At 35.8% G+C, this 27597-nt stretch overlaps 2 protein-coding genes across 2 annotated transcripts in view; one reads left to right on the top strand and one right to left on the bottom strand.

Moving 5' to 3' along the window:
- POLL (DNA polymerase lambda) overlaps positions 1 to 1384 on the bottom strand; it is a 52173-nt gene extending 50789 nt beyond the window's left edge. The window contains exon 1 of the mRNA XM_053692486.1: positions 1334 to 1384. The gene's annotated coding sequence lies outside the window, so the exon portion shown is untranslated. The remainder of the gene's footprint in view (positions 1 to 1333) is intronic.
- Positions 1385 to 1422: 38 nt separating this feature from the next.
- DPCD (deleted in primary ciliary dyskinesia homolog (mouse)) lies at positions 1423 to 27597 on the top strand. The gene is made up of 6 exons (XM_053692485.1): positions 1423 to 1699; positions 5810 to 5890; positions 8103 to 8227; positions 9303 to 9436; positions 23797 to 23899; positions 27279 to 27597. The coding sequence occupies exons 1-6, from the start codon at positions 1636 to 1638 to the stop codon at positions 27381 to 27383; spliced, it is 612 nt and encodes a 203-aa protein (XP_053548460.1). The 5' UTR covers positions 1423 to 1635; the 3' UTR covers positions 27384 to 27597.

Genomic DNA, 27597 nt, shown 5'->3' with positions numbered 1-27597 from the left:
CACTAAAACTGTAATAACTTTTACCAGAAGCATGTTTGCCAATGTATGTATTGTAAATATGTTTCTATTCAAAGATGTAATTCATCTATATGCATTTTTGACTGGAATGCCCCTTTGGTTTTCTTTTCTTACATAAAAATAAAGAAGGCAAGCCTATTGGCGCATACATTGGCAGAACTTTTACTGGCAGCTACTCCATGACAGTATGCGGTGGCTTTTAGCAATATAGCCCATTAAATGCCAGAAAAAACAGAACTGGTTAACCCATTGGCTTCTATTGAGAGTTGCATTGCATTTCAAATCTGAAGGGTTAAAAGAACATAAACGTGTAAAAAGAAAATGCTGTAATATGTTGGAGCATTTTGATTGCACAATTGCTTGCATATAACTATGTGTTTATCTCCAGCAAAGGTTGTAATCACATAAAGTCCGCTGCAGAGGACCACTGTGAGCTATTTAAAGTGACAGTAAGCACCTTGTAATTACAATACATTTTGTATACAAATCTCAAGGTATTTACTGTCTCTTTAAACCACTGGTTTTCAACCCTGTCTTTAGGCCTCCCTAACAGGCCAGATTTTGAAGATATCTAAACTAGAGCACAGGTGAAATAATTTTACCTGCTCTTACCCAAGCTAATCCTGAAAATCTGGCCTGTTATGGAGGCCTGAGGACAGGTTTGAAAACCAGTGTTTTAAACCCATCTGGAAAGCCAATCACAAGAAGCATACATGTGTCGTCACCAATCACCTTCTAGCTTCCAGTAGTGCATTGCTGCAACCAAGCCTACCTAGGTATGCTTTTTAACAAAGGATACCAAGAGAATTAAGTAAAAAAAAACAGAAGTAAATTAAAAGGTCTATTAAAATGTTATGCAGTGTCTGAACCATGAAAGTTTAATTGTAACTCCCAAGTCCCTTTAACAAACCATTACAACTGCTTCACTGTAAACTTTTCTGGAGAACCTTTCCCTCAAACAATTTGCAAATTTAGCAAGAATGAAGCAACAATTGTGTTACCTTTAAACAATACTGACACACTATGTCATATGGGTATACAAATAAATTACACACACACACACATATATATATATATATATATATATATATATATATATATATATATATATATATATATATATATATAATATATAAAATCATTCACAACCTCACACTTCCATTAAATCGCATCAGCCTATTAGATTTCACCTGTTTCTGACCTAGAAATCAGCCCTAATAAACACATATTTATAATTGGTGAGGCATGCAAGATAATAAAGCATTATATTGCTGCGAATACGGTAAATGGTTTCATTATGTTGTTGTTTACTTACTATTTCTCAGTAGAAGGGCTTTAAACTAGTACGGACATGTAATTAGGTCACTACCGCTTCCGGGTCAGCAGGATGTTGCTATTATTGCCTAATAATGAGTAGCATGAATTAAAACAACGTTAATTAGCAGGGCTGTGATTGGTGTATACAGAGTACAGGGCGCCTCGGTGACACAGGCATTATACCTAATAGGGGGTGCAGGTGTTCGGCACTTTACTATAGCACCCAGTTCCGCTTGCTAGCGGTTACTATGGTAACTGGACACCAAGCTGTGCTCCTATAGTAACAGTGGCCTAGTCAGCATGGCGGCGCCGCGCTGGGTGGACAGTCTGAAGGCGGCCAAGAAAACGGCTATCCTGCAAGATGGTGACTTGCATATTTAGATATTTGTATAAGAGATAATGGGAACTAACTTGAAACCCTGAAATTAGTCGCTTGGTCAGGGACAGGGTTCAAGGTGCTGGACAAAGTGTTTGACTATTCTATGTTTTCATTAAAGGGACTTAAATGTTATTTTATATATGCATAGAATATATTTGTTAAAAAGAAAAGATTATTATTATTAATCATATCACCCTTGTGTGATTGATTTGTTTCAAATTTTGAGCTTCTGCATTGATAAATCACTGTGTAGTATGTTTTATGGCGAGGGATCTGAATCCTGCAGTATTGATTCCAGATTCTCTAGGGACAGTGTTTTGAGGTAATAACAGTTTTAGAATTAAATTACAGGGGAAAAAAATGTCAAGATAAGTAAAGTATGTTACATTTTTACTGTGCATTATTAAATACTTTATGTGGAATACATTTTTTTTGTTTAATTTACCTTTAAAGGAGACAATTAGGGAGCAACAGGAGACCTGCTGTCTTCTTAAAATGAATGTAAACTTGAGCTTACTCGTTCAAGTCATAGGATAGAATTAAAAAAAATAGTGATACTTTCATTCATCAAATTGGTAATAAATCCAGATCTTCTGAGATTTTTAGCTTTTAACGCTATAACGATAAGCCCCGTTCCTCCGCCTGCTATAGTCCTCAATTGATTGACAAATGATAAATCTGCAATCCACTAATCGTGGCTTCTCCCCCGGGCCGTGACGTTTGTACAAAAGGGGAGAACAACGATTAGTGGATTGAAGATTCATCATCTGTCAATCAATTGAGGACTATGGCTGGAGGAGGAACGGTGCTTATCGTTACAGCATTAGAAGCTACAAATCTCAGAAGATCCGGATATATTACCAATTTGATGAATGAAAGTATCACTCATTTTTCGAATTCTATCTTATGATTTGAGCGAGTACGCTCAAGTTTACATTTACTTTATTAACCTTTCTACAGACAGATACTTATTGTACTACAGATACGCTTTAAAGGGACATAATACTCATATGCTAAAGCACTTGAAAGTGATGCAGCATAACTGTAAAAAGCTGACACGAAAATATCCCCTGAACATCTTTATATAAAGAAGGAAGATATTTTACATCAACATTTCTTCAGCTCGGAGTAAGTGCTCTGTGAACAATTCTACTTCAGCTGCTGTCCAGCTGTAAATTGGGAAAAAACAATAGCCAATTAGCATCAGCAGTGCTGAGGTCATGCTTTGCTTTGCTGTGATCTCATGAGATTTCAATGAAATCTTGTGATATTTCATAGTAAACTTCGTAAAGTGAAGGTAAACTTACCTTGTTGTCGATCTAGTTTATTATTCTTTGTTTAAAATCAATATGAGTTTCATTCATCAACTTTTCTAAATTAGAGTGTAAATAAAGTTATCTCCATTCTAAATCTATTTTTTTCAGGTACACTAATTCAACCCATATTTTTTTTTTTGTCTTGATCGCGTTTTTCGAGTACCCAATTGAAAATCTGTCCGTTAGGCGGCCGTCAATCCACGTCATTAACGTCATAAACCTCATCTGCGCATGCAATATTCTTATTTTCTTTATATCTGACTAGCTTCATCGATTAGCGCATGCGCAGAAGAACAGCATCTCAGGTAAACAGAGCTTCATGAACGCACTTTTGAGACATAGAGAGCGGGTGGGACCGCTCTATACCTCACAGACAATAAAATCAGGAAATAACGCTTGGAAGGAGTCAACATCTAAACGGTAGGGATTTATAAAATATATATTTGGCAAACTTGAAAAATGTTAGATAAAAAACATTAGCTTCTGTTAATATTAGCCAAATGCATTGATGTCTTCCAAATGTGAAAACTTTACCTTCACTTTAAACTGAATTGGAACATGACAGATGCACACTCCCTTGCAAGTACATGGACTAGCATCCTGATTGGCTCTTCACAGTAGGGTTTGAATACTTAGGAAATTTGAGATCAAATATCTTCCTTTTTACATAGAGATGTTCTTGTCATATTTTTCTAGTCAGATTTTTTTCAGCTATGCTGCATCACTTTTAAGTGCTTCAACATTTGAGTATCGTGTCCCTTTAACTCACTTTTGCTAAAGGGAAATATTTTAACTGACTTAAAAATTTATAGACACAGAAGTAATAGGACTACATATTAAAGGACCACCCAGTGCAGTAGAATTGCATAAGTAACAAGTGCATAATAAAAAATACAATGATTTAACACCTACTTTGAATTTCAAATAAGCAGTAGATTTTTTTTTCTCTCACAAATTAATTTTTTCTGACCCCTGCATCATGTAACAGACATCAGCCAATCATAGACTAATATATGTATACCCTGTGAGCTTGTGCACATGCTCAGTAGAATTATGTTCCCCAACCAAAAAGTGTAAATATATTAAAAAAAAATGCAGAGACATGAAACCCAACATTTTTATTATGTGATTTTAAACAATTTTACTTCTATTATATAATGTGCTTTGTTTTCTTGGTATCTTTAATTTAAAAGCATACCTAGGTATGTTTAGGAGCAGCAATGCATTACTTTGAGATAGTTGCTGATTGGTGGCTGCACATAAATGTCTCTTGTCATTGGTTCACCAAATATGTTCAGCTAGCACCCAGTTGTTCTTTACTGCTCCTACAACAATGAATACCAAGAAAATGAAGCACATATGCTAATAGAAGTAAATTGTAGGGTTGCACCGATACCAAGTATTTGCATGAGTACTTGTACTCGTGCAAATGCACCGATACTTAAACCGATACCTCCAATTCCTACCCATACACCATCTTGTGGCATTTTTCAAACTGCATGTTCCCATTTAATTTTAAGCTGGAGTGGAGACTTAACTAAAAATTGTTCTGCCAATACAAATTGCTGTTAATTGTATTATTGTACATCAGAGCAGTCATTCAGACAAACCCCTGAAGTACTGGGCAGTTAATAAACAGATTTAATGGCCCAAAAATATCTTTCTAACCCATGCAGTAGTGTGAAAAGTGAAAGACTGTTCAGCTTAGCGTCAAACGTCCTTGCTGTTAGCAGAAACAGACTTATATCTGAACATGCAGAGATGCTTCTGTTCCTTAATAAGAACTTTCCACTAACTTTTGAAAAAATATTCTAATTGCTAGATTGCCTGTTATACTGCTAGTTCTCCTCTTGCACAATTATGCTCAAAACATACTGTACTCTGAGGAACAACCTTAGCCAGGGCTGGACTGGGAATAAAAAGCAGCCCTGGAAAAATATGAAGACCAGCCCTATTTTCTGTTGAGTCAGTAGAATGCAAATGCCCCATTTTTCTCAAAGGGGATTACTGGGATACTCCTTCCCCAATATTATTTTCAGAATTAAATTATATTACTTTGTATTAAGTACAAATGTCAGATTGATGAGTTATATAGGCACCCTACAACCCAATTGCATCCAGTAATCCCCCCTTTAAATTGTAGCTTTTCAGCCCTAGCTGCTGCAGCTGTTATTTATTGTTGTTATTATTGTTATTGTAATATTTTTATTTATAAACATGTTCTCTAAACTTTGTGACAACAAGCACATAAAACTGTTTTATTATTTCAAAATGTCTTTTGAGATACAGTTCATATTATAAAGAAGCAATCTTAAATCATTACTCTGTAATGTGCTAGGTAAACTGTCATGACATAAAAAAGTATCGGTAATTGGTATCAGTGAGTATTTGAAAAAAAGTATCGGTACTTGTACTCGATCTTAAAAAAATGGTATTGGTGCAACCCTAGTAAATTGAAAAGTTGTTTAAAACCATATGCTCTGTCTGAATCATGAAAGAAACATTTTGGGTTTCATATCCCTTTAACTGGTCCCTCTTTTTAAGAAACGAGGACTGTTCCCCTTTATTCAACCATATAAGGGATTTAACACTTACGGGAAAATGTTTAAAAAAAAAAAAAAATGCTGGATCAAAATTAGCTTTAAAAACTCCTTTAAACTGTTTGTACAGTTTATAGTTTTCTTGCTTTCTTGATCATTATCCAGAATAGATTATTTATAGCAATGTTCCTAAAATATGTTTTAAAATGTGTTTGTTTTTTCCCCTCCAACCTCTTTAGGCAGGAAAAAAGTGCATTACCTGTTTGAAGATGGTAAAGAAATGGTGGAAGAATATGATTCAAAGACCTATGAACTGTTGCGTAAGTTATAACATGTGTGCACGTGATTGCATGCGCACGTGTATGTGTAAAATATTCTTCTTAGACACAAATATCAATGTTCTCCTGAGAACTTATTTAATGGGTGCACCAACCAGCTGATTTTACTGACCACCGGCTAACGATTAAGCCAATATTAAACTAAAATGACCTAATTTAAAATGTTTTCAATGTTTGTTGCACACATTATCAATTAATTTAATGTATGTTAAATTATGCAAATAATTTGTGCTTTGGATAGCTCAAAGTGAATTTAAATTTTGATGAACCGGTGCCCGGTTTTTAATAATCCTATTAAAAACAGGGGCACTTTCATTCAACAAACTTTACATTTCACTGGTTTTGTTAAAATACTTACCTTTTTTTTTTGTGAAAGCCGTTCCAGCTCTTCCCCGCCCATCGCAAGCCTCTTCCTACGTCAGAAATGACGATCCTGGCTTTCCTCCAATCACGGCGTTGCTTTAGGCAATGTTTCTCCCGGGAGGGAAGCCGTGATTGGAGGATGCCAAAATCATCATTGCTGACGTAGGAAGAGGCTTGCGACAGGCTGGAGAAGCTCTGGAGCGGCTTTCAAGAAGAAAAGGTAAGTATTTTAACAAAACCAGTGAAATGTAAAGTTTGATGAATGAAAGTGCCCCTGTTTTTAATAGGATTTTTAAAAACTGGGCACTCATTCCGCAAACTTTACATTTTCTTTAAAGGGACAGTCTACACCTATAACAACCTTAGCCCTTAGCTACGATCTTTTGCTGGCAATTGTATTGAACCCCTGCATCCATATTTTCGCTTATTTACTCACCCACATTTTCTCAAAAGAAGTTTATATTTCATGATTCAAGTATGGCCGCCAAACTCCTCCCAATAGCTTCTCCTCCTACCTTATCAAGTGGTTCTCCTTCCCTATAACACTCATGCACGGAGCACCTAGCGACGTCATAGGACTCTAACACGCATGCTCGTAGAGATGCAGCTCGAAACCGGAAGTCTGTCAGCATTATCTGAGCAAACCCAAAAGCGCTCCCTTTTTTTTGCGATTCCTCCGTTGAAGCTATTCTAACACTCTGAAGTACTTCTGATATTTGAATGCAGCAGAAACATAGAGATAAAGTTTGGTTCCGGATAGTTGGTTTCCAGTGATGTTGCGCATGCGTGAAGCACTGAAAGTGCGATACAGTATTTTAATCGGTGATAAATTTTCTATTGGACAGTTGAAAATAAGAGAGTGGGTGATGTATTGGGTAGGTGGAGCGGAGCGCCCATTTCTAACCGTCGGAATATAACTTGTCATTGAGAACAACTCTGGATGTGTAGATGACTCAATATGGTTGCAGGGGTGAGTAATGAAAATCAGAAAATAATCTAACGGATGGACTAAGGTTGTTATAAGTGTAGACTGTCCCTTTAAGTAACCTTTATAAATATCAGAAAATGTTATAATATTGCAAAGTATAATACTACCCCTACCCAGCTAGTAACATTTTCTGTAGAGAACACTGAATACTTACAATTTTCAAGTCAAATCTATTTAACCCTTTCATGCCGGGGTTAACTTGTCTACATCGGAACAACAAGTGATCACGAGATTTCAATGATGGGATCGCGTCAGGAGAGCGTCCCTATGATGCTAGGCACGCCCTCCAGACCGCGATCCCATCAGGGAAGTGCCAGTGGCTTCAGGAAAGTTAGTTAGGACGTTGTATTTCGTCCTTCGGTGCTAAAGCCCAGCAAAATTTGGACGAAATACAACGTCCTAACGGCGTTAAAGGATTAATACGTAGCGTTTTGTTGAATTAATTAGTTTATTAATTTTATACAACTGGAACATCTTTTAGTAGATTACACTTTAATTGTAATGTGTGTTTGCTTGATAGAATGTGTTATTTTACATGTATGAATAGATAGTTATTTTTTCCAAACATCTGAATACCAACTAACATTTATAAAGTTAGAATTTTTATTTTAAGTCAGATCCTTAGAAAAAAATCACTGCAGAGCAAATGCATGTTTTTTTTTCTAGCATTATTTAAAATAATGCAATTTAATAATATGTACATTTTGGTAATTGTTCTGTGATTTGTGCTAATATTCAAGTTTTCCTTAAACAAATTTCAGAATGTAAACAAACAATTGTATTTTGTAAATCTCTCAAATTATTTACTGATATTTTGTATTTGTTTCGTTGTTTATTTTTAAGTTCGTAAATGGAGACAGAAATCTGCCCTTGGAGCACATTGCCAATGGCAAACTGAGGTTGGGGAAGCAGCAGTACAAAGTATTGGAGCATTAGAACCTGACTTCCTAAAGGAAAGCAATACAAATGTATGGTTTGTAGCCAAATTTGTAAACATAATGTCTCTCTTAACCTTTTCCCGCAGGGGCTTATTTGTCTACATCGGAACAAAGTTCTGATGTAATCAAATAAGCAAAAATTGAAATCGCACTATCATTCATGTGATCACGTGATTTCAATGACAGGATCACATCAGGGGGGAGGGCCTATGATACTAGGTACGCCCTCCAGCCGCGATCCCAGTTAGGAATGTTGTAATGGCTTCAGTACAGCCAAATGGCTAGGCCGTACCATGCCATCATAACGGCGCTAAAGCCCAGTGCATTTAGGATGGCTGGAACTTCCTAACGGCGGGAAAGGGTTAAGATAGCTTTCATGTTGTGTATAACTAAAATTGTATTTAATTTTCTTGTATAGTAGTAAAATGATAACCAATTTATATAATTTATAAGTAGCACAGTAACCCACTGGTAAGGGGTGAAATGGATATGGTTCTATTAGACTTCAGCCATATTATGGAGTACCATATTTGTATCTATATTACTCTGCACACAAATTATAGTGTTGCTGTGATTTTATTGTTTTAATTTTTTTAAAGGGACAGTCAACACCAGAATTTTTATTGTTTAAAAAGATAGATAATCCATTTATTACCCATTCCCCAGTTTTGCATAAACAACACAGTTATAATACACTTTTTACCTCTGTGATTACCTTGTATCTAAGCCTCTGCAAACTGCCCCCTTATTTCAGTTCTTTTGTCAGACTTGCATTTTAGCTAATCAGTGGTAACTCCACGTATGTGAGCTCAATGTTATCTATATGACACGCATGAACTAACACTCTCTAGTGGTGTAAAACTGTCAAAATGCATTTAGATAAGAGGCGGCCTTCAAAGTCTAAGAAGTTAGCATATGAGCCTACCTAGGTTTAGCTTTCAACTAAGAATACCAAAAGAACAAAGCAAAATTGGTGATAAAAGTAAATTGGAAAGTTGTTTAAAATTGCATGCCCTATTTAAATCATGAAAGTTTATTTTGGACTTGACTGTCCCTTTAAATAACTTAATAAAATACTATCCTGATTTGATGCATTTGTTTAAAGCCCATTTTCATGAGGAAGGATACCAGAACAAGTTTTCAGTGGAGAATTCGCAACCTGCCTTACCCAAAAGATGTCTATAGTGTTACTGTAGAGAAGGTGGAGCGTTGCTGCGTTATACGAACAAGTAACAAAAAGTAAGTAAAAACCTTCAATACGATTTAGTGTCAATAGTGTTTCTTTTTATCCCCTGCTGCTGTGCTGCCATTGCATTAATTAATAGATTAGGGGTTAGTCCATCTGCTCGTGTTTTTGTTTATTTTTTATTTATTTTTCGAACGTTATGGACCGTATCTTATTTGTAACTAGCAAAAGTCAAACCTAATTCACTGTAAAGTTTAGAAAAAAAACGTTTATGCAGACAAATATGTATTCTGATGCAAATGTGTTATTTTGAAATTGATATTTAAACATTCCTACATTATGTAAATAAAGAGTACAGTAAGTCCCCTACTTACAAACTTTTAAATTGTGAACTTTCAAAGATACAAACATGCGTTCGAGTGTCAAGGAAGTTAGTTCCGTTTTTGTTCACTCCATGCCAGCCCCTGTAACTGTTTTACTATACAAGGTAAGATTAAAAAACTTTTCTTTACAGTATTGTTTGTTTTTTATGTACTACTGTACTGTAATTTGTGTGAAAAGTATTATAAAGTGAGGTTTATAATACTTTTCACACAAATTACAATACAATTGGACTTACAAACAAATTGGACTTACAAACGTGCTCCCGGAATGGAACTCTTTTGTAAGTAGAGACTTACTTGTATCCTTAAAAAAACAAAACAAAACAAAACAAAAAAACAATTTTAATCACTTCTGGCTTTCTCCACTGCCCTGAATGTATTAACCTGGGTATCTATTTCAGATTGGCTGCATGCAGGCTGCCAGCCAATCCCTTAACCAGACAGACTACTTGATTATTTTTTTTTTTATTGTTTTAAAAGATAGATAATGTCTTTACTACCCATTCCCCAGCTTTGCACAACCAACATTGTTATATTAATATACTTTATAACCTCTAAATCTCTGCCTGTTTCTAAGCCCCTGCAGGCTGCCTCTTATCTCAATGTATTTTATTAGCTTTTTACAGCCAAACAGTGCTAGTTTATGTGTGCCATATAGATAAACACCGTGCTCACTCCCGTTGAGTTATGCAGGAATCAGCACTAATTGGCTAAAATGCTAGTAAAAAAGTACTGAGATAAGGGGCAGTCGGCAGAGGATACAAGGTAATCATAAAGGTAAAATGTATATTAATATAACCGTGTTGGTTATGCAAAATGGAGTAATCGGAAATAAAGGGATTATCTATCTTTTTAAACAATAACAGTTTTCAAGAAGACTAGTACTTTTAACGTATTCAAGAAGACTAGTACCAGCTTTTTTAATGTAAGCTGCTTTTTTTAAAAAAAATTAAGCATATCCTTATATGAACAGTAAACAACTTGAGGTTGTATTATAAAATATTAGAATAACTTCACCATATACTTTAATTTATTTATCCCCATTTGTCTGTAATTTATGGCTTCAATATTGATGATTACGATTACAAACTGCAACCAAACAGTTGCTGGCTGTGTGTGCTCCATTAACATCCAGATAAGACAAACAGAGGGTGGAGTGTAGCTATTGAAAAACACTTGCAGAACATTTTCCGTACTCGCCCAATATGCTTCTTTATTGTAAGTGAGCAGAAAAAGTGTGTAATTACACCGTGTTCACTGTCCGTTAAATGGCCCTTATTTACTTTATGTAGAAGTACCTTTATGTCCATTTAGGTTATTCACACACAGATACTGTAATTGTATTTTTTACAATAAATCAGCACTCAGTGTTTATTTTAGTTGCAAATGTCTATTCTATTTGTTTATAAACTGCTATTAATTGTGTTTTTACTTTTATTGATCACTGATAAAATGTGAAATGTGAAATATTATTTCTTTCATGTAATTAACAAGAGTCCATGAGCTAGTGACGTATGGGATATACATTCCTACCAGGAGGGGCAAAGTTTCCCAAACCTTAAAATGCCTATAAATACACCCCTCACCACACCCACAAATCAGTTTTACAAACTTTGCCTCCAAGGGAGGTGGTGAAGTAAGTTTGTGCTAGATTCTACGTTGATATGCGCTCCGCAGCAAGTTGGAGCCCGGTTTTCCTCTCAGCGTGCAGTGAATGTCAGAGGGATGTGAAGAGAGTATTGCCTATTGAATGCAGTGATCTCCTTCTACGGGGTCTATTTCATAAGGTTCTCTGTTATCGGTCGTAGAGATTCATCTCTTACCTCCCTTTTCAGATCGACGATATACTCTTATATTTACCATTTCCTCTACTGATTCTCGTTTCAGTACTGGTTTGGCTTTCTACAAACATGTAGATGAGTGTCCTGGGGTAAGTAAGTCTTATTTTCTGTGACACTCTAAGCTATGGTTGGGCACTTTATTTATAAAGTTCTAAATATATGTATTCAAACATTTATTTGCCTTGACTCAGAATGTTCAACTTTCCTTATTTTCAGACAGTCAGTTTCATATTTGGGATTATGCATTGAATTATCATATTTTTCTTACCTCAAAAATTTGACTTTTTTCCCTGTGGGCTGTTAGGCTCGCGGGGGCTGAAAATGCTTCATTTTATTGCGTCATTCTTGGCGCGGACTTTTTTGGCGCAAAAATTCTTTTCCGTTTCCGGCGTCATACGTGTCGCCGGAAGTTACGTCATTTTTTGACGTTATTTTGCGCCAAAGATGTCAGCGTTCCGGATGTGGCGTCATTTTTGGCGCCAAAAGCATTTAGGCGCCAAATAATGTGGGCGTCTTATTTGGCGCTAAAAAATATGGGCGTCGCTTTTGTCTCCACATTATTTCAGTCTCATTTTTCATTTGCTTCTGGTTGCTAGAAGCTTGATATTTGGCATTCTTTCCCATTCCTGAAACTGTCTTATAAGGAATTTGATCTATTTTGCTTTATATGTTGTTTTTTCTCTTAAATATTGCAAGATGTCTCACGTTGCATCTGAGCCAGAAGATACTACAGGAAAATCACTGCCTGCTGGATCTACCAAAGCTAAGTGTATCTGCTGTAAATTTTTGGTAGCTATTCCTCCAGCTGTTGTTTGTAATAATTGTCATGACAAACTTGTTAAAGCAGATAATATTTCCTTTAGTAATGTACCATTGCCTGTTGCAGTTCCCTCAACATCTAAGGTGCAGAATGTTCCTGATAACATAAGAGATTTTGTTTCTGAATCCATAAAGAAGGCTTTGTCTGTTATTTCTCCTTCTAGTAAACGTAAAATGTCTTTTAAATCTTCTCTCTCTACAGATGAATTTTTAAATGAACACCATCATTCTGATTCTTTGGACTCTTCTGGTTCAGAGGATTCTATCTCAGAGATTGATGCTGATAAATCTTCATATTTATTTAAGATGGAATTTATTTGCTCTTTACTTAAAGAAGTACTAATTGCTTTAGAAATAGAGGATTCTAGTCCTCTTGATACTAATTCTATACGTTTGGATAAGGTTTTTAAAGCTCCTGCGGTTATTCCAGAAGTTTTTCCTGTTCCTAATGCTATTTCTGCAGTGATTTCCAAAGAATGGGATAAATTGGGTAATTCATTTACTCCTTCTAAACGTTTTAAGCAATTATATCCTGTTCCGCCTGACAGGTTAGAATTTTGGGACAAAATCCCTAAAGTTGATGGGGCTATTTCTACCCTTGCTAAACGTACTACCATTCCTACGTCAGATGGTACCTCGTTTAAGGATCCTTTAGATAGAAAAATTGAATCCTTTCTAAGAAAAGCTTATCTGTGTTCAGGTAATCTTCTTAGACCTGCTATATCATTGGCTGATGTTGCTGCAGCTTCAACTTTTTGGTTGGAAACCCTAGCGCAACAAGTAGCAAATCGTGATTCTCATGATATTATTATTCTTCTTCAGCATGCTAATAATTTTATCTGTGATGCCATTTTTGATATTATTAGAGTTGATGTTAGGTTTATGTCTCTAGCTATCTTAGCCAGAAGAGCTTTATGGCTTAAAACTTGGAATGCTGATATGGCTTCTAAATCAACTCTACTTTCCATTTCTTTCCAGGGAAACAAATTATTTGGTTCTCAGTTGGATTCTATTATTTCAACTGTTACTGGTGGGAAAGGAACTTTTTTACCACAGGATAAAAAATCTAAAGGTAAAAACAGGGCTAACAATCGTTTTCGTTCCTTTCGTTTCAACAAAGAACAAAAGCCTGATCCTTCGTCCTCAGGAGCAGTTTCAGTTTGGAAACCATCTCCAGTCTGGAATAAATCCAAGCCTGCTAGAAAGGCAAAGCCTGCTTCTAAGTTCACATGAAGGTACGGCCCTCATTCCAGTTCAGCTGGTAGGGGGCAGGTTACGTTTTTTCAAAGAAATTTGGATCAATTCTGTTCACAATCTTTGGTTTCAGAGCATTGTTTCAGAAGGGTACAGAATTGGTTTCAAGATGAGACCTCCTGCAAAGAGATTTTTTCTTTCCCGTGTCCCAGTAAATCCAGTGAAAGCTCAAGCATTTCTGAATTGTGTTTCAGATCTAGAGTTGGCTGGAGTAATTATGCCAGTTCCAGTTCCGGAACAGGGGATGGGGTTTTATTCAAATCTCTTCATTGTACCAAAGAAGGAGAATTCCTTCAGACCAGTTCTGGATCTAAAATTATTGAATCGTTATGTAAGGATACCAACGTTCAAGATGGTAACTGTAAGGACTATATTGCCTTTTGTTCAGCAAGGGAATTATATGTCCACAATAGATTTACAGGATGCATATCTGCATATTCCGATTCATCCAGATCATTTTCAGTTCCTGAGATTCTCTTTTCTAGACAAGCATTACCAATTTGTGGCTCTACCGTTTGGCCTTGCTACAGCTCCAAGAATTTTCACAAAGATTCTCGGTGCCCTTCTGTCTGTAATCAGAGAACAGGGTATTGTGGTATTTCCTTATTTGGACGATATCTTGGTACTTGCTCAGTCTTTACATTTAGCAGAGTCTCATACGAATCGACTTGTGTTGTTTCTTCAAGATCATGGTTGGAGGATCAATTTACCAAAAAGTTCTTTGATTCCTCAAACAAGGGTAACCTTTCTGGGTTTCCAGATAGATTCAGTGTCCATGACTCTGTCTTTAACAGACAAGAGACGTCTAAAATTGATTACAGCTTGTCGAAACCTTCAGTCACAATCATTCCCTTCGGTGGCCTTATGCATGGAAATTCTAGGTCTTATGACTGCTGCATCGGACGCGATCCCCTTTGCTCGTTTTCACATGCGACCTCTTCAGCTCTGTATGCTGAACCAATGGTGCAGGGATTACACGAAGATATCTCAATTAATATCTTTAAAACCGATTGTTCGACACTCTCTAACGTGGTGGACAGATCACCATCGTTTAATTCAGGGGGCTTCTTTTGTTCTTCCGACCTGGACTGTAATTTCAACAGATGCAAGTCTCACAGGTTGGGGAGCTGTGTGGGGATCTCTGACGGCACAGGGAGTTTGGGAATCTCAGGAGGTGAGATTACCGATCAATATTTTGGAACTCCGTGCAATTTTCAGAGCTCTTCAGTTTTGGCCTCTTCTGAAGAGAGAATCGTTCATTTGTTTTCAGACAGACAATGTCACATCTGTGGCATACATCAATCATCAAGGAGGGACTCACAGTCCTCTGGCTATGAAAGAAGTATCTCGAATTTTGGTTTGGGCGGAATCCAGCTCCTGTCTAATCTCTGCGGTTCATATCCCAGGTGTAGACAATTGGGAAGCGGATTATCTCAGTCGCCAAACGTTGCATCCGGGCGAATGGTCTCTTCACCCAGAGGTATTTCTTCAGATTGTTCAAATGTGGGGGCTTCCAGAGATAGATCTGATGGCCTCTCATCTAAACAAGAAACTTCCCAGGTATCTGTCCAGATCCCGGGATCCTCAGGCGGAGGCAGTGGATGCATTATCACTTCCTTGGAAGTATCATCCTGCCTATATCTTTCCGCCTCTAGTTCTTCTTCCAAGAGTAATCTCCAAGATTCTGAGGGAATGCTCGTTTGTTCTGCTAATAGCTCCGGCATGGCCTCACAGGTTTTGGTATGCGGATCTTGTCCGGATGGCATCTTGCCAACCATGGACTCTTCCGTTAAGACCAGACCTTCTGTCACAAGGTCCTTTTTTCCATCCGGATCTGAAATCCTTAAATTTAAAGGTATGGAGATTGAACGCTTGATTCTTAGTCAAAGAGGTTTCTCTGACTCTGTGATTGATACTATGTTACAGGCTCGTAAATCTGTATCTAGAGAGATATATTATAGAGTCTGGAAGACTTATATTTCTTGGTGTCTTTCTCATCATTTTTCTTGGTATTCTTTTAGAATTCCGAGAATATTACAATTTCTTCAGGATGGTTTAGATAAGGGTTTGTCCGCAAGTTCCTTGAAAGGACAAATCTCTGCTCTTTCTGTTCTTTTTCACAGAAAGATTGCTATTCTTCCTGATATTCATTGTTTTGTACAAGCTTTGGTTCGTATAAAACCTGTCATTAAGTCAATTTCTCCTCCATGGAGTTTGAATTTGGTTCTGGGAGCTCTTCAAGCTCCTCCGTTTGAACCTATGCATTCATTGGACATTAAATTGCTTTCTTGGAAAGTTTTGTTCCTTTTGGCCATCTCTTCTGCCAGAAGAGTTTCTGAATTATCTGCTCTTTCTTGTGAGTCTCCTTTTCTGATTTTTCATCAGGATAAGGCGGTGTTGCGAACTTCTTTTCAATTTTTACCTAAGGTTGTGAATTCCAACAACATTAGTAGAGAAATCGTGGTTCCTTCATTATGTCCTAATCCTAAGAATTCTAAGGAGAAATCGTTACATTCTTTGGATGTTGTTAGAGCTTTGAAATATTATGTTGAAGCTACTAAATCTTTCCGAAAGACTTCTAGTCTATTTGTCATCTTTTCTGGTTCTAGAAAAGGCCAGAAAGCTTCTGCCATTTCTTTGGCATCCTGGTTGAAATCTTTAATTCATCTTGCCTATGTTAAATCGGGTAAGACTCCGCCTCAGAGGATTACAGCTCATTCTACTAGGTCAGTTTCTACTTCCTGGGCGTTTAGGAATGAAGCTTCAGTTGATCAGATTTGCAAAGCAGCGACTTGGTCCTCTTTGCATACTTTTACTAAATTCTACCATTTTGATGTATTCTCTTCTTCTGAAGCAGTTTTTGGTAGAAAGGTACTTCAGGCAGTGGTTTCGGTTTGAATCTTCTGCTTATGTTTTTCATTAAACTTTATTTTGGGTGTGGATTATTTTCAGCAGGAATTGGCTGTCTTTATTTTATCCCTCCCTCTCTAGTGACTCTTGTGTGGAAAGATCCACATCTTGGGTATTCATTATCCCATACGTCACTAGCTCATGGACTCTTGTTAATTACATGAAAGAAAACATAATTTATGTAAGAACTTACCTGATAAATTCATTTCTTTCATATTAACAAGAGTCCATGAGGCCCACCCTTTTTTGTGGTGGTTATGATTTTTTTGTATAAAGCACAATTATTCCAATTCCTTATTTTATATGCTTCGCACTTTTTTCTTATCACCCCACTTCTTGGCTATTCGTTAAACTGATTTGTGGGTGTGGTGAGGGGTGTATTTATAGGCATTTTAAGGTTTGGGAAACTTTGCCCCTCCTGGTAGGAATGTATATCCCATACGTCACTAGCTCATGGACTCTTGTTAATATGAAAGAAATGAATTTATCAGGTAAGTTCTTACATAAATTATGTTTTTATTATGTATTTTAACTAATAATATTTAGATCCGTTAAAAACATCATATTACTGTTTAATTGTTGAATACAAATAAAATAGTTGTTCCATAACCCTGATGGACCCTGGGAGATATTTCTGCTAAATTTATGTAGTAAACTTTTTTTAGAACTGGCCAATAGAGGGAGCTCTAGGAAAGGCTGTACCTCCCAAATGAATTCATGTTCACTAGAATTTGTAATAAAAAAGGCCAAATATTTCATTTTGCATGAATGATTGCAGTGTATAAGTGTAATGCTCTTAAATACAATAAAATAGAGACATATGATCTATTTAAATATAATTATTTAATGCTTTTCCTTAAAATGTACATATTATTCTTAAAATTAAATGATAATAATTGAACACCAGTAAAATTAACTGAAACACACATTCTATACAAAGTAAATAAGTAAAGTAACACAAATCCTAAGCATTTACCCTGTTTACTTATGTTTAAAATGCTGTTTTTAGGTTATTGCAACATTTAACCGCATTTGCCCTTTACAAATATTTTACGTGCACCTTAAAGTACCGGACAATACCTATAGACAGTTTTATGTTAAAGTTAAATGTCAGCGTGCAATATAACACAAGGTATATAATTATATTTTGTGCAAAATAACTATTCCAGATTTCACTAGACAGTCTAAAACAATACAGTAAATATTGGGGGGGAAAACTCATTTGGATTTATTAAAATCGTATCCAATTATTGGATATATGCTGTTTAATAGAGAGCAGATTATTTTTAAAAGTACAAAAATGATTCATTTTAGCTTTTTAGTGAATTTAAGAAATGGGATTAAACAAGAGTGAAGACTATGCCATGTTAGGAAACAAGATTATTTTTTTTTTTATTCTAGGTTTTAGTTGTACAGTCTACAGTTTAACAGTTTAGGAAATATATGTACTGTTTCAGGACTCAAATGTGCAGTTAAAGGACCATTGTTCGGTAATGTTTCCCTACCGCGTTATGTTTTCCTACCTACGGCCACGCCTACAATAAACTTGAAAATCCCCCTTGCACACATGCGCTCACTGCCACAGTCGGCAAACATTATAGAACACTAGCCTACAAAAAACTTGGAAATACACAAAGTCGGCAAATATTACAGAACACTGTCCACAATTTTGGCAACTAGTTGGGGACATCAAAATACCATTTAAAAAAAAGGCTTCCTACAACTGTTATTTCATTCTGTATATTCAATATTATTATACTGATTTCTTTGATTAAAGGAGTGAACGTATTTCATAAAAGCAAACATAATCCAAATAGTTACAAAATGTATTAGCCTTTCATCATGAAAGAAAATGTTTGTAACTATTTGGATTATGGCTGCTCTATTGAAATACGTTCACTCCTTTAACCAAAGAAATCAGTATAATAATTTTGAATATGCAGGATAAAAATAACTAGTTGCCAAAATTGTGGACGTTTTTTTGTAATATTTGCCGTCTTCGGCAGTGAGCGCATGCGTGCACAAGTGTATTTCCAAGTTTTTTGTAGGCTGGTGTTCTATAATGTTTGCCAACTGCGGCAGTGAGCGCATGTGTTCAAGGGGTATTTGCAAGTTTTATTGTAGGCGTGGCCATAGGTAGGAAAACGTAACGCGGTAGGGAAACATTACAGAATACCATTAAACTTCAGCAATGCATCAAATGTTTCATTATTGCAAGTTAAACATTATTGCAATATACATTCCTTATTTATTTTGCAACCTTTTATAAATTGTGCTTCTTTTACTTTCTCTCAGAGAGGCTTGGGTTAATACTTTTAGGCAATTAATGTGAACTTTTCTCTCCCTGCCTAAGTTTCTTTGGTGTCAAATGCATTTAAAAAGTGGATTATCAGTTTTGCATCAACAATCATGATAGGTAAATCATTATTTGAAATAGTAACTAAGTTGAATCAGTGCTAAACCTCCCTAAAGGGACACTGAACCCACATTTTTTTCTTTCATGATTCAGACAGAGCATGCAATTTTACGCAACTTCCTAATTTACTCTTATTATCAAATTTTCTTCGTTCTCTTGGTATCTTTATTTGAAATGAATGTAAGCATAGGAGCCGGCCCATTTTTATTTCAGCACCCTGGATAGCGCTTGCTGATTGGTGGTTTTATTTAGCCACCAATCAGCAAGCACTACCCAGGTACTGAACCAAATATGGGCCGACTTGTATACTTACATTCCTGCCTTTTTTAAATAAAGGTACCAAGAGAACGAAGAAAAATTAATAGGAGTAAATTAGAAAGTTGTTTAAAATCGCTGCTCTATCTGAATCATGAAAGAAAAAATGTGGTCAGTATCCCTTTAAGGGAAAACAAGAGGGCATGCTACCCCAGTCTGTTCATGTGCAAACAGAGTTTGTGCTATATCTGAATATTGGTTAGCAAGGGTTCTTTTGTTCTGGGGGACAGGGAAATCAGTGAAAAGAATAAAACCTAAAAAATATACTCATTTGACAAAATAAAGCTGCAGATTTTATTGCAAAATCATTTGCATAATTGTGCAGTTTACAGTTTGTGGGACAGTCTAGTCAAAATTAAAGTGACATGAAACCCAAATTATTATTTTTTTTTTTATAATTCAGATACAACATACAACGTTAATCAACTTTTAATTTGCTTCTTTTATCTAATTTGCTTTATGTTGTATCCTTTGTTGAGGGAGCATCAATGCCCTACTGTGAGCTAGCTGAAGCCAATGACAAGAGGCATAAATGTGCAGCTACCAATCAGCAGTTTGTGAGCCTTCCTAGGTATACTTTTTTAACAAAGGATACAAAGAGAACAAAACAAATTAGATAATAGAAAAACAATGGAAATGTATTTTAAATCGCAAAACAAAAACATTGGGTTTCATGTCTCTCTTTTTTTTAAACTTTCATGATTCAGATAGGGCATGCAATTTTAAACAACTTTCCAATTTAATTTTATCATCAAATTTGCTTTGTTCTCTTGGTATTCTTTGTTGAAAGCTAAACCTAGGTAGGCTCATGCTAATGGCTAAGCCCTTGAAGGCCACCTCTTTTCTCAGTGCGTTTTTGACAGTTTTTCACAGTTAGACAGCGCTAGTTCATGTGTGCCATTTAGATAACGACGTACTCCCGTGATCACTGATTGGCTAAAATGCAAGTCTGTCAATAGCTGAAAAAAAGGGGCAGTCTGCAGAGGCTTAGACACAAGGTAATCACAGAGGTAAAAAGTACATTAATATAACTGTGTTGGTTTTGCAAAACTGGGGAATGGGTAATAAAGGGATTATTTATCTTTTTAAACAACAAACATTTTCAAGTAGACTGTCCCTTTAAACAGACAATGGGGGTGGGTTGAGACAAAGCGTTGATATGTCTCACATTATGAATGCAAAAAGCTATATATTTGGATCAAATGAACCTGTAAAAGGATTTGCCAGCATAAAAATGCAAATCCAGGCCACCTTGTGTTAGAACATTTCAAAGAGGAACAAACTCAACATCTCAAAAGTTTATTGGATAGGGAAATCAGAAGAATAAAAATTAGAGACGTTGACCAACATGGTGAAGATTATAAACATTAAAGGGATATGAAACCCAATTTTTTTTTTTTTTATTTCTTTCATGATTCAGATAATAAAATGAAATCCTAAAATTGTTTAAAAATTGAATTCTCTATCAAGTTTTCTTTGTTCTCTTGGTATCTTTTGTTGAAAAGCAGGGGAATATACTTAGGAGCTGCCCCATTTCTGGAGCAAGAATGCTATCCATTTGCAAGAGCACTAGATGGCAGCACTCTTTCCTGCTGTGTAGCGCTCCAGATGCCTACCTAGGTATCTCTTAAACACCGAATATCATGGGAACAAAGAAAATTTGATAATAGAGCATAACATTTTAAAAATGTTTCCAATTTACTTCTGTCTGAATCACAAAATAATTTTTTGGGGTTTCATATCCCTTTAATAGCTTTTTTTAAGGAGGTCGATATGTTTTTTTGAAATTCTACATAGTAAGTTGTAAATGTAAAATGTATTTGGTGAAACAGAGACTAAGGGGAAAATGTATCAAGATTGTAGACAGACAAGTTCTCAAGCAATAAACTCAAGATTGTAGACAGACAAGTTCTCAAGCAATAAACTCAAGATTGTAGACAGACAAGTTCTCAAGCAATAAACTCAAGATTGTAGACAGACAAGTTCTCAAGCAATAAACTCAAGATTGTAGACAGACAAGTTCTCAAGCAATAAACTCAAGATTGTAGACAGACAAGTTCTCAAGCAATAAACTCAAGATTGTAGACAGACAAGTTCTCAAGCAGAGAACCTGTCCGCCTGCACTGCAGCATGGTTAAGCAAAATGTGACATTGCAGTGCCGTTCCCTGCTCTCATGCAACTAATTGCACAAGAATAGGCTATGTCAATCACAAGTGAGTGTTATCAGGTATAAAATGATACTTGTTGTAAAACACATCTTGTGAGCCAATGACAAGAGGAACATGAGTGTAGCCACCAATCACCAGCTAACTCCCAGTAGGGTATTGCTGCTCACAATCCTACCTAAGTATGTTTCTCAACAAAAAATACCAAGATAATTAAATAAAATATTATAATAGAATTTAATTGAAAAGTCTAAACCATGAAAGTTAAATTTTCACTCCATTTATCTTTAAATGCAGACTTTGTGCCCCTTCTGATTCTTTGTGTTAAAAGAAGAGGCCTTGACTGTGGTGGTATAGTCCATGCTGTTCCTGGGGGTGGTCAGAGAATTTGTATCAAATTTCCATCGAGCAAAAACTTGGACTCAACGACTGCTTTTATGTTTCTAGATAGGCTGTTCTCATTCAATCTGTTCACCTGCGTAGCTTCCCTGTTTGCAGGTTATACCACTGCTATTATTGTGCATGTGAAGAGAAAAGCAGGACTAGATTGGTCAACTGGTCATTATATACAGTACTAATACCTGTAATTGGCTGCACAGCCAACAGAATTTGAATGAAAATTAGAAATGTCTGTTGGATAAAATATCATTATATTTGTATAGTTTTTCCATGTTAGACATTATTGGCAGAGGTGTGTATTTTGTTTAAATGAATATTAAATTGTTTAGAGTCTCCTTTGTTGCATACAGTCACATGACCACACAAGATCACATGACATGCAGGCGTACTTAATACTCAACAATAAACTCTCTGTGCGTTTATCTACCCCACTAAAGATTACATTTTGGGATGATCTCACCCTGCAGAGTGTCAGACATAACTGTATTCATTTGTTTTCTTAAAGCTTTTTTTTTTATAAAGGAAATGTAAAAATCTCTTATTTAACTTGGTTCTCACCACAGCAAATAAAAAGGAAAAACCTTCACAGTAAACTCTTAAAGTGTAATGATCTGTTAAATTGTGTTTATAAATAGATCCAGGCAGACACTTGCTGTAACCTGTTTTATTGGTGACATGAAACGCATCTAATACAGGATGTTAGCGGCTAAACAAGTCTAAACATTACTTGTAAATGGTTATCAGTTTAAACACTTATAATGTTAAGTATGAAATATTATTTACTAAGCAACACTTATACAGTAGATTAGTCTTTCAGTCCCTCCCTGTACTAAACAAAGTTATGTTCTTTGTATACCCGTTTTATCTATCATTGAGGTGTTAACACTTCCTTAACATGTCTTTGTGTTCATCTAATCTCTGCTATTTAACCTTTGACATCTCCCTTATAATCCATGTCTGCCACCTTTACCAAATACCAAAAGCAGTTACATCACAGAAGACTTTAATCTCTATCAGTAAAGACACATTCTGCCAATATACTGGCTTTCATCTCCCATTATTGTCATTATTTTGTCTTTTGTTTTGATGCTAAAAAAGAAAATTTAGCAACTCCTATTTTTTTTTTTTTAATGCAGCAAAAATATTTAAATGTTTTTTTAAAAATAAATACGTCATCACTAATGGAAAAATCATCGATAACAAAATTTGACTACAAGGAAGCTACTCCAAATGATCTGGATGTTCATGAAATGGTTAAATGTAGGTTTGTTTAATATTGATTGAATAACATTATTTAATATTAAACTTCAATGTGAAAGGAGTAGTGTTGTATAGAGTTTCAAATGTGTGCTCATATTTATACCATTACATATTATATTACGGCGTTTCTCTATTTACTCAGTTGACATTCAACTAATTAGGATCCCTTTCCTTTTTAAGCACTTTTTATAAGGCTGTTAAAGGGAGATTGTACACTAGATTTTTCTTTGCATAAATGTTTTGTATTTGATCCATTTATATTGCCCTTCTGGGAGTGTTTTTGTAACAATGTATAGTTTTGCTTATTTTTTTAATAACATTGTTTGATTTTCAGACTCCTAACCAAGCCCCAAAGTTTTAGATGTATACTGAAGTCTGCAGATTCCAGCATTCGCCTGTTTGTGTAATGTTTTTTTTCCATATGCAGTGGAGTGGGGGAGGGTCTGCTCAATCTGATTTCTCAGACCATTTCAGTGGGTGTCCCAGCCTAACCTCATCAACAGGGATACATTTTGATGCCCTTAAAACACTAGAGTTTTGCAGTAATGTAGACCTAATGTCATCTGCTTTACTTTTGTGAATTTGTTTCTTGTAATGCCGCTGTGTGGAAGGCAAAAAATAATTAACCTGATTTTGCCTTTTTCCCCTAGATATTATAAAAAATTCTCTATTCCTGACTTGGACAGATGTCAGCTTGACTTGAATGACAGTGCCCTAAGCTTTGCCCATGCTAATAACACTTTAATCATAACTGTAAGTATTTGGCCTCTGTGCAGTACGTGCATGTTTATGTGAGGGGTAACGGAAGAGCAAACGCTAAAGGCCTCTTCAAAAGAAAATGGTAAAAAATGCTGAACGTTTGCACTTAAAAGGCCATAATAGTCTAAATGATTACTCTGATTCGTTAGAGCATGTCATTTTAATACTAGTGACCCTGCACTATTGTGTGTTTAACCTCACAAAGGGGTTAAATACACAGTAGAAGTACCACTTGGAACCTGCAGAGCACTGCTGATCCCGAGTAGAAACTGCTGCTGATCCAATCAGCAGCGCTAGTTAAAGTACCAGTAAATACAGTAGATTTACATAATAAACAAATACAATATCACTATGTCTGAACTTCAAATGAGTAGTACATTTTTTTTTTTCTGACAAATTTCAGAGTTATGTCTAATTTCTACTCCTCCTGTATCATGTGACAGCCATCAGCCAATCACAAATGCATATGCATATATTCTGTGAACAGCTGAGTTGTGTAACTAGCGGTTTCTGCTCAAGCAGTACTTCAGAAGTGCAGGGTTGCTTGTCTTAAAATGACACGCTCTAATGAATTACAATATATCGTTTTTAATCTATTATGGTTCTTTTAACGATTTCTTGTAATTATGTATCTTTCTTAGGCACAGATATAGGTATCTAGAGGTGATATGATATTGACCTTCAGGTATATATAAAAGATTTAGGGCTAGATTACAAATGGAGCACTAAACTATTGTGCTACCGCAAAAAAGGCAAATTTGCCCGTTTGCGGGTTTGCGATCATTAACCAGCGATTAAGAGTGGCCAGCTATTGCTACTGCAAGCTTGTGGTAGCAATCAGCGCTCAGAAAATTAACCAGAGATCCGATCTCTTGTTAATTTTCTTAAAGTTTATAAAAAAAAAAAACTGCACAAGGCAGCATTGGGGCTTTAAAGTTGGTGGAAGTGGGGTGTTCTAAAACAAACAGCACTAAAAAGTGCCTTTACATTGTGGTCTATGGGAACTGTGTGTTCCCTGTAAATGTATATGATATTATTTATTTATATATATATATATATTTATATTTATATATATATATATATATATATATATATATATATATATATATATATATATATATTCTGTGTGTGTGTGTTGCCCATCAGAACGAGGCTCCCATAGGACCCTATGGAAGCGCGCTGTCATGAGTGCAATGCTTCCTAGCAATACGAACGTAAGCTCACGTTCGCATTGCAAATTTATTTGTAATACCTTCGCAAATATCGCTTACACACAAGCGATATTTAGCTCTCCACTTGCAATCTAGCCCTTAATTTTTTTTTTATGCTGTATGTCTTAGGACAATTCAGCCAACCAAATGCTGTATTGGGCAGTCCTTGAGCATCAGAGAGTGCACTTCTGAGAATATGACTGCTCCTTGTTGTCTAGGGGATGATAAAGTACTAGTGCAGGTGCCAGGTATCGCAGAGCACAAAGCAGTGTAACTCTTTACATGCTGTTGCACTGTCAAGCAGCATTTCCTATGATCACCTTGGCAATGAGCAACAGTAAAGTCCTTGGGAGCACACTCCTATTGAAGATAAAAGCTGTTAATGGGCTAAATCACCCTGAGCTTGCAACATAAAAAATGTACAAAATCTGGCAGACAAACTGTAAGTTTGCAATGAAGTTATTTAAAGCAATAATGTAAATTTCTTTTAACATGATATGATTTGCTCTAACCAAAGGACTGGAAGTTATGCATTTACATTTGTGCATTAGACTCCAATTTTAATAAGTCTTTTTATAATGTACATGAGGTAGTTGCACTACTTTAATCTTGAACCCAACAGGATGTGTGTTAAAAAATAAATAAAAATCTAAGACATTACGGGTCTCCTCCAATGAAATTCCCAAGTTCTTAAAGGAACAATATACTCATATACTTCATTCAAAGCAGCTGCAAGGACACCCTTTTTAAAGGGTCTCGGATCTCTCCCACACACATTGAGAAGGTAATTACTGCTGCTGCCTGTTGCTTAAAGGGACATAATACTCATATGCTAAATCACTTGAAACTAATGCAGTATAACTGTAAAAAGCTGACGGGAAAATATCACCTGAAAATCTCTATGTAAAAAAGGAAGATATTTTACCTCACAATCTCCTCAGCTCAGCAAAGTAAGTTCTGTGTAAAAAGTTATACTTCACCTGCTCCCAGCTGCAGGTAAAAAATTAAAAAAAAATGAAGAAATGAACTGCAGCTAATCAGCATCAGCAGTGCTGAGGTCATGAACTCTTTTACTGTGATCTCATGAGATTTGACTTAACTCTCATGAGATTTCATAGTAAGCTTCCTTTACCTGATTGGTGAAATAATATGAGAGTTCACGAGGCTCATCCCCTAAGCTGTCCTAGGACAGACATACTAAAATGCTGCTTAGAAATCCTTTACAATGGGATGTGGCTACTGAGGAACTTTTGAGGTAAAATATCTTTCTTTTTTACATAGAGATGTTCAGGAGATATTTTCTAGTCAGCTTTTTACAGCTATACTGCATCACTTTCAAGTGTTTAAACATTTGGGTATTATGGCCCTTTAAATAACTTTTTCCATAGCCAATACTACAGTATTCATGTTTTCTGTGCAATTGGTGGTTTCAAAAATCAAAAACTGCTATTTCAAATACAAAATAAAGGTAAAGTAGTATCACCCAAATGTGCACTGGTATTACAAGTTACCTCACATTCGCATTGCAAGGAAGCTTTGTGCTCACGAGAGCGCGCTTCCATAGGCTCCAATAGGAGCGTTGTTCTCATGCTGTCAGACACGGCATGAGAACCTAGGACAGCGATGGGCAGCAAAAAATAAATATATATGTACACTTGAACCTGATGAAACTGCTTTGAGCTCATATTGTTTAACAAAACAGAAAACAAAACATTTTATTTTAGGGGCAATTGGGATATTTTAAAAATTAACCAGAGGTCGGAACTATGGTTAATTTTTGGAGCGCAGATTGCTACCGAGAGCTCACGGTAGCAATAACCAGCCACTTGTAATGGCTGGTTATTTATCATGTGCCCCTAAATGGGCGAATTGGCTGTTTACAGGCGCACAATAAATTAGCGCTCCACTTGTAATGTAGCCCTATATGTTTAAATACAACTTGTTTAAAAAAAAGATCTTAGTATTTGTATGCAAGTTGTTTACCGTGCACGTCAAAATGTAGCCATAATGATACAAATACTTAGCATTTTTATTCGGTATTACTTATCCTTCTATGCAGTTACTTTGTGGAGGATTTTATTTCTCATTTCACTTCATTCTGAAACAGTTTTTGAAAGTTGTCCTTGTTTCTAGCAGTGTCATATTAAGTCTCATTTTCACAGTATCAGAAGCCAAAGGAAATCCTTTCTGTTGAAGAAGAATTACAACAGGAGCTCAGATCACTGCAGACTACAGCGGATGGAGATGTGGAATGTAAAACCCAGTGAGGAAGAGACGGCAGGATTTATATTTATATTTCTAATTTTGTAAAAAAAATATATAAAATACTGAATGTAGTAATATTTTCTTTGTATTTTGTTTGTGATACAATTTAACACAGTAAAATGCATTTGATTCCCAGACAGAGAATAATTCCTTATTAGAAAGTGCAGCAATAACATGTTAGTTAAAAAGACATAATAAACATACCATTTTAAACAA

Source organism: Bombina bombina, chromosome 9 (assembly GCF_027579735.1).
Source record: "Bombina bombina isolate aBomBom1 chromosome 9, aBomBom1.pri, whole genome shotgun sequence".
NCBI classification, from domain to species: Eukaryota; Metazoa; Chordata; class Amphibia; order Anura; family Bombinatoridae; genus Bombina; species Bombina bombina.
The sequence above is the reverse complement of the archived record's forward strand: the minus strand, read 5'-3'. Positions and strand labels throughout refer to the sequence as shown.

What these genes read in the sequence shown, in the direction of transcription:
- DPCD (XM_053692485.1), top strand. Translation starts at nt 1,636, where the DNA reads ATGGCGGCGCCGCGCTGGGTGGACAGTCTGAAGGCGGCCAAGAAAACG. An exon ending in AAAGACCTATGAACTGTTGC is followed by an intron (nt 5,891 to 8,102) that starts GTAAGTTATAAC and finishes TTTATTTTTAAG; the next exon opens with TTCGTAAATGGAGACAGAAA. An exon ending in ATAACACTTTAATCATAACT is followed by an intron (nt 23,900 to 27,278) that starts GTAAGTATTTGG and finishes TCATTTTCACAG; the next exon opens with TATCAGAAGCCAAAGGAAAT.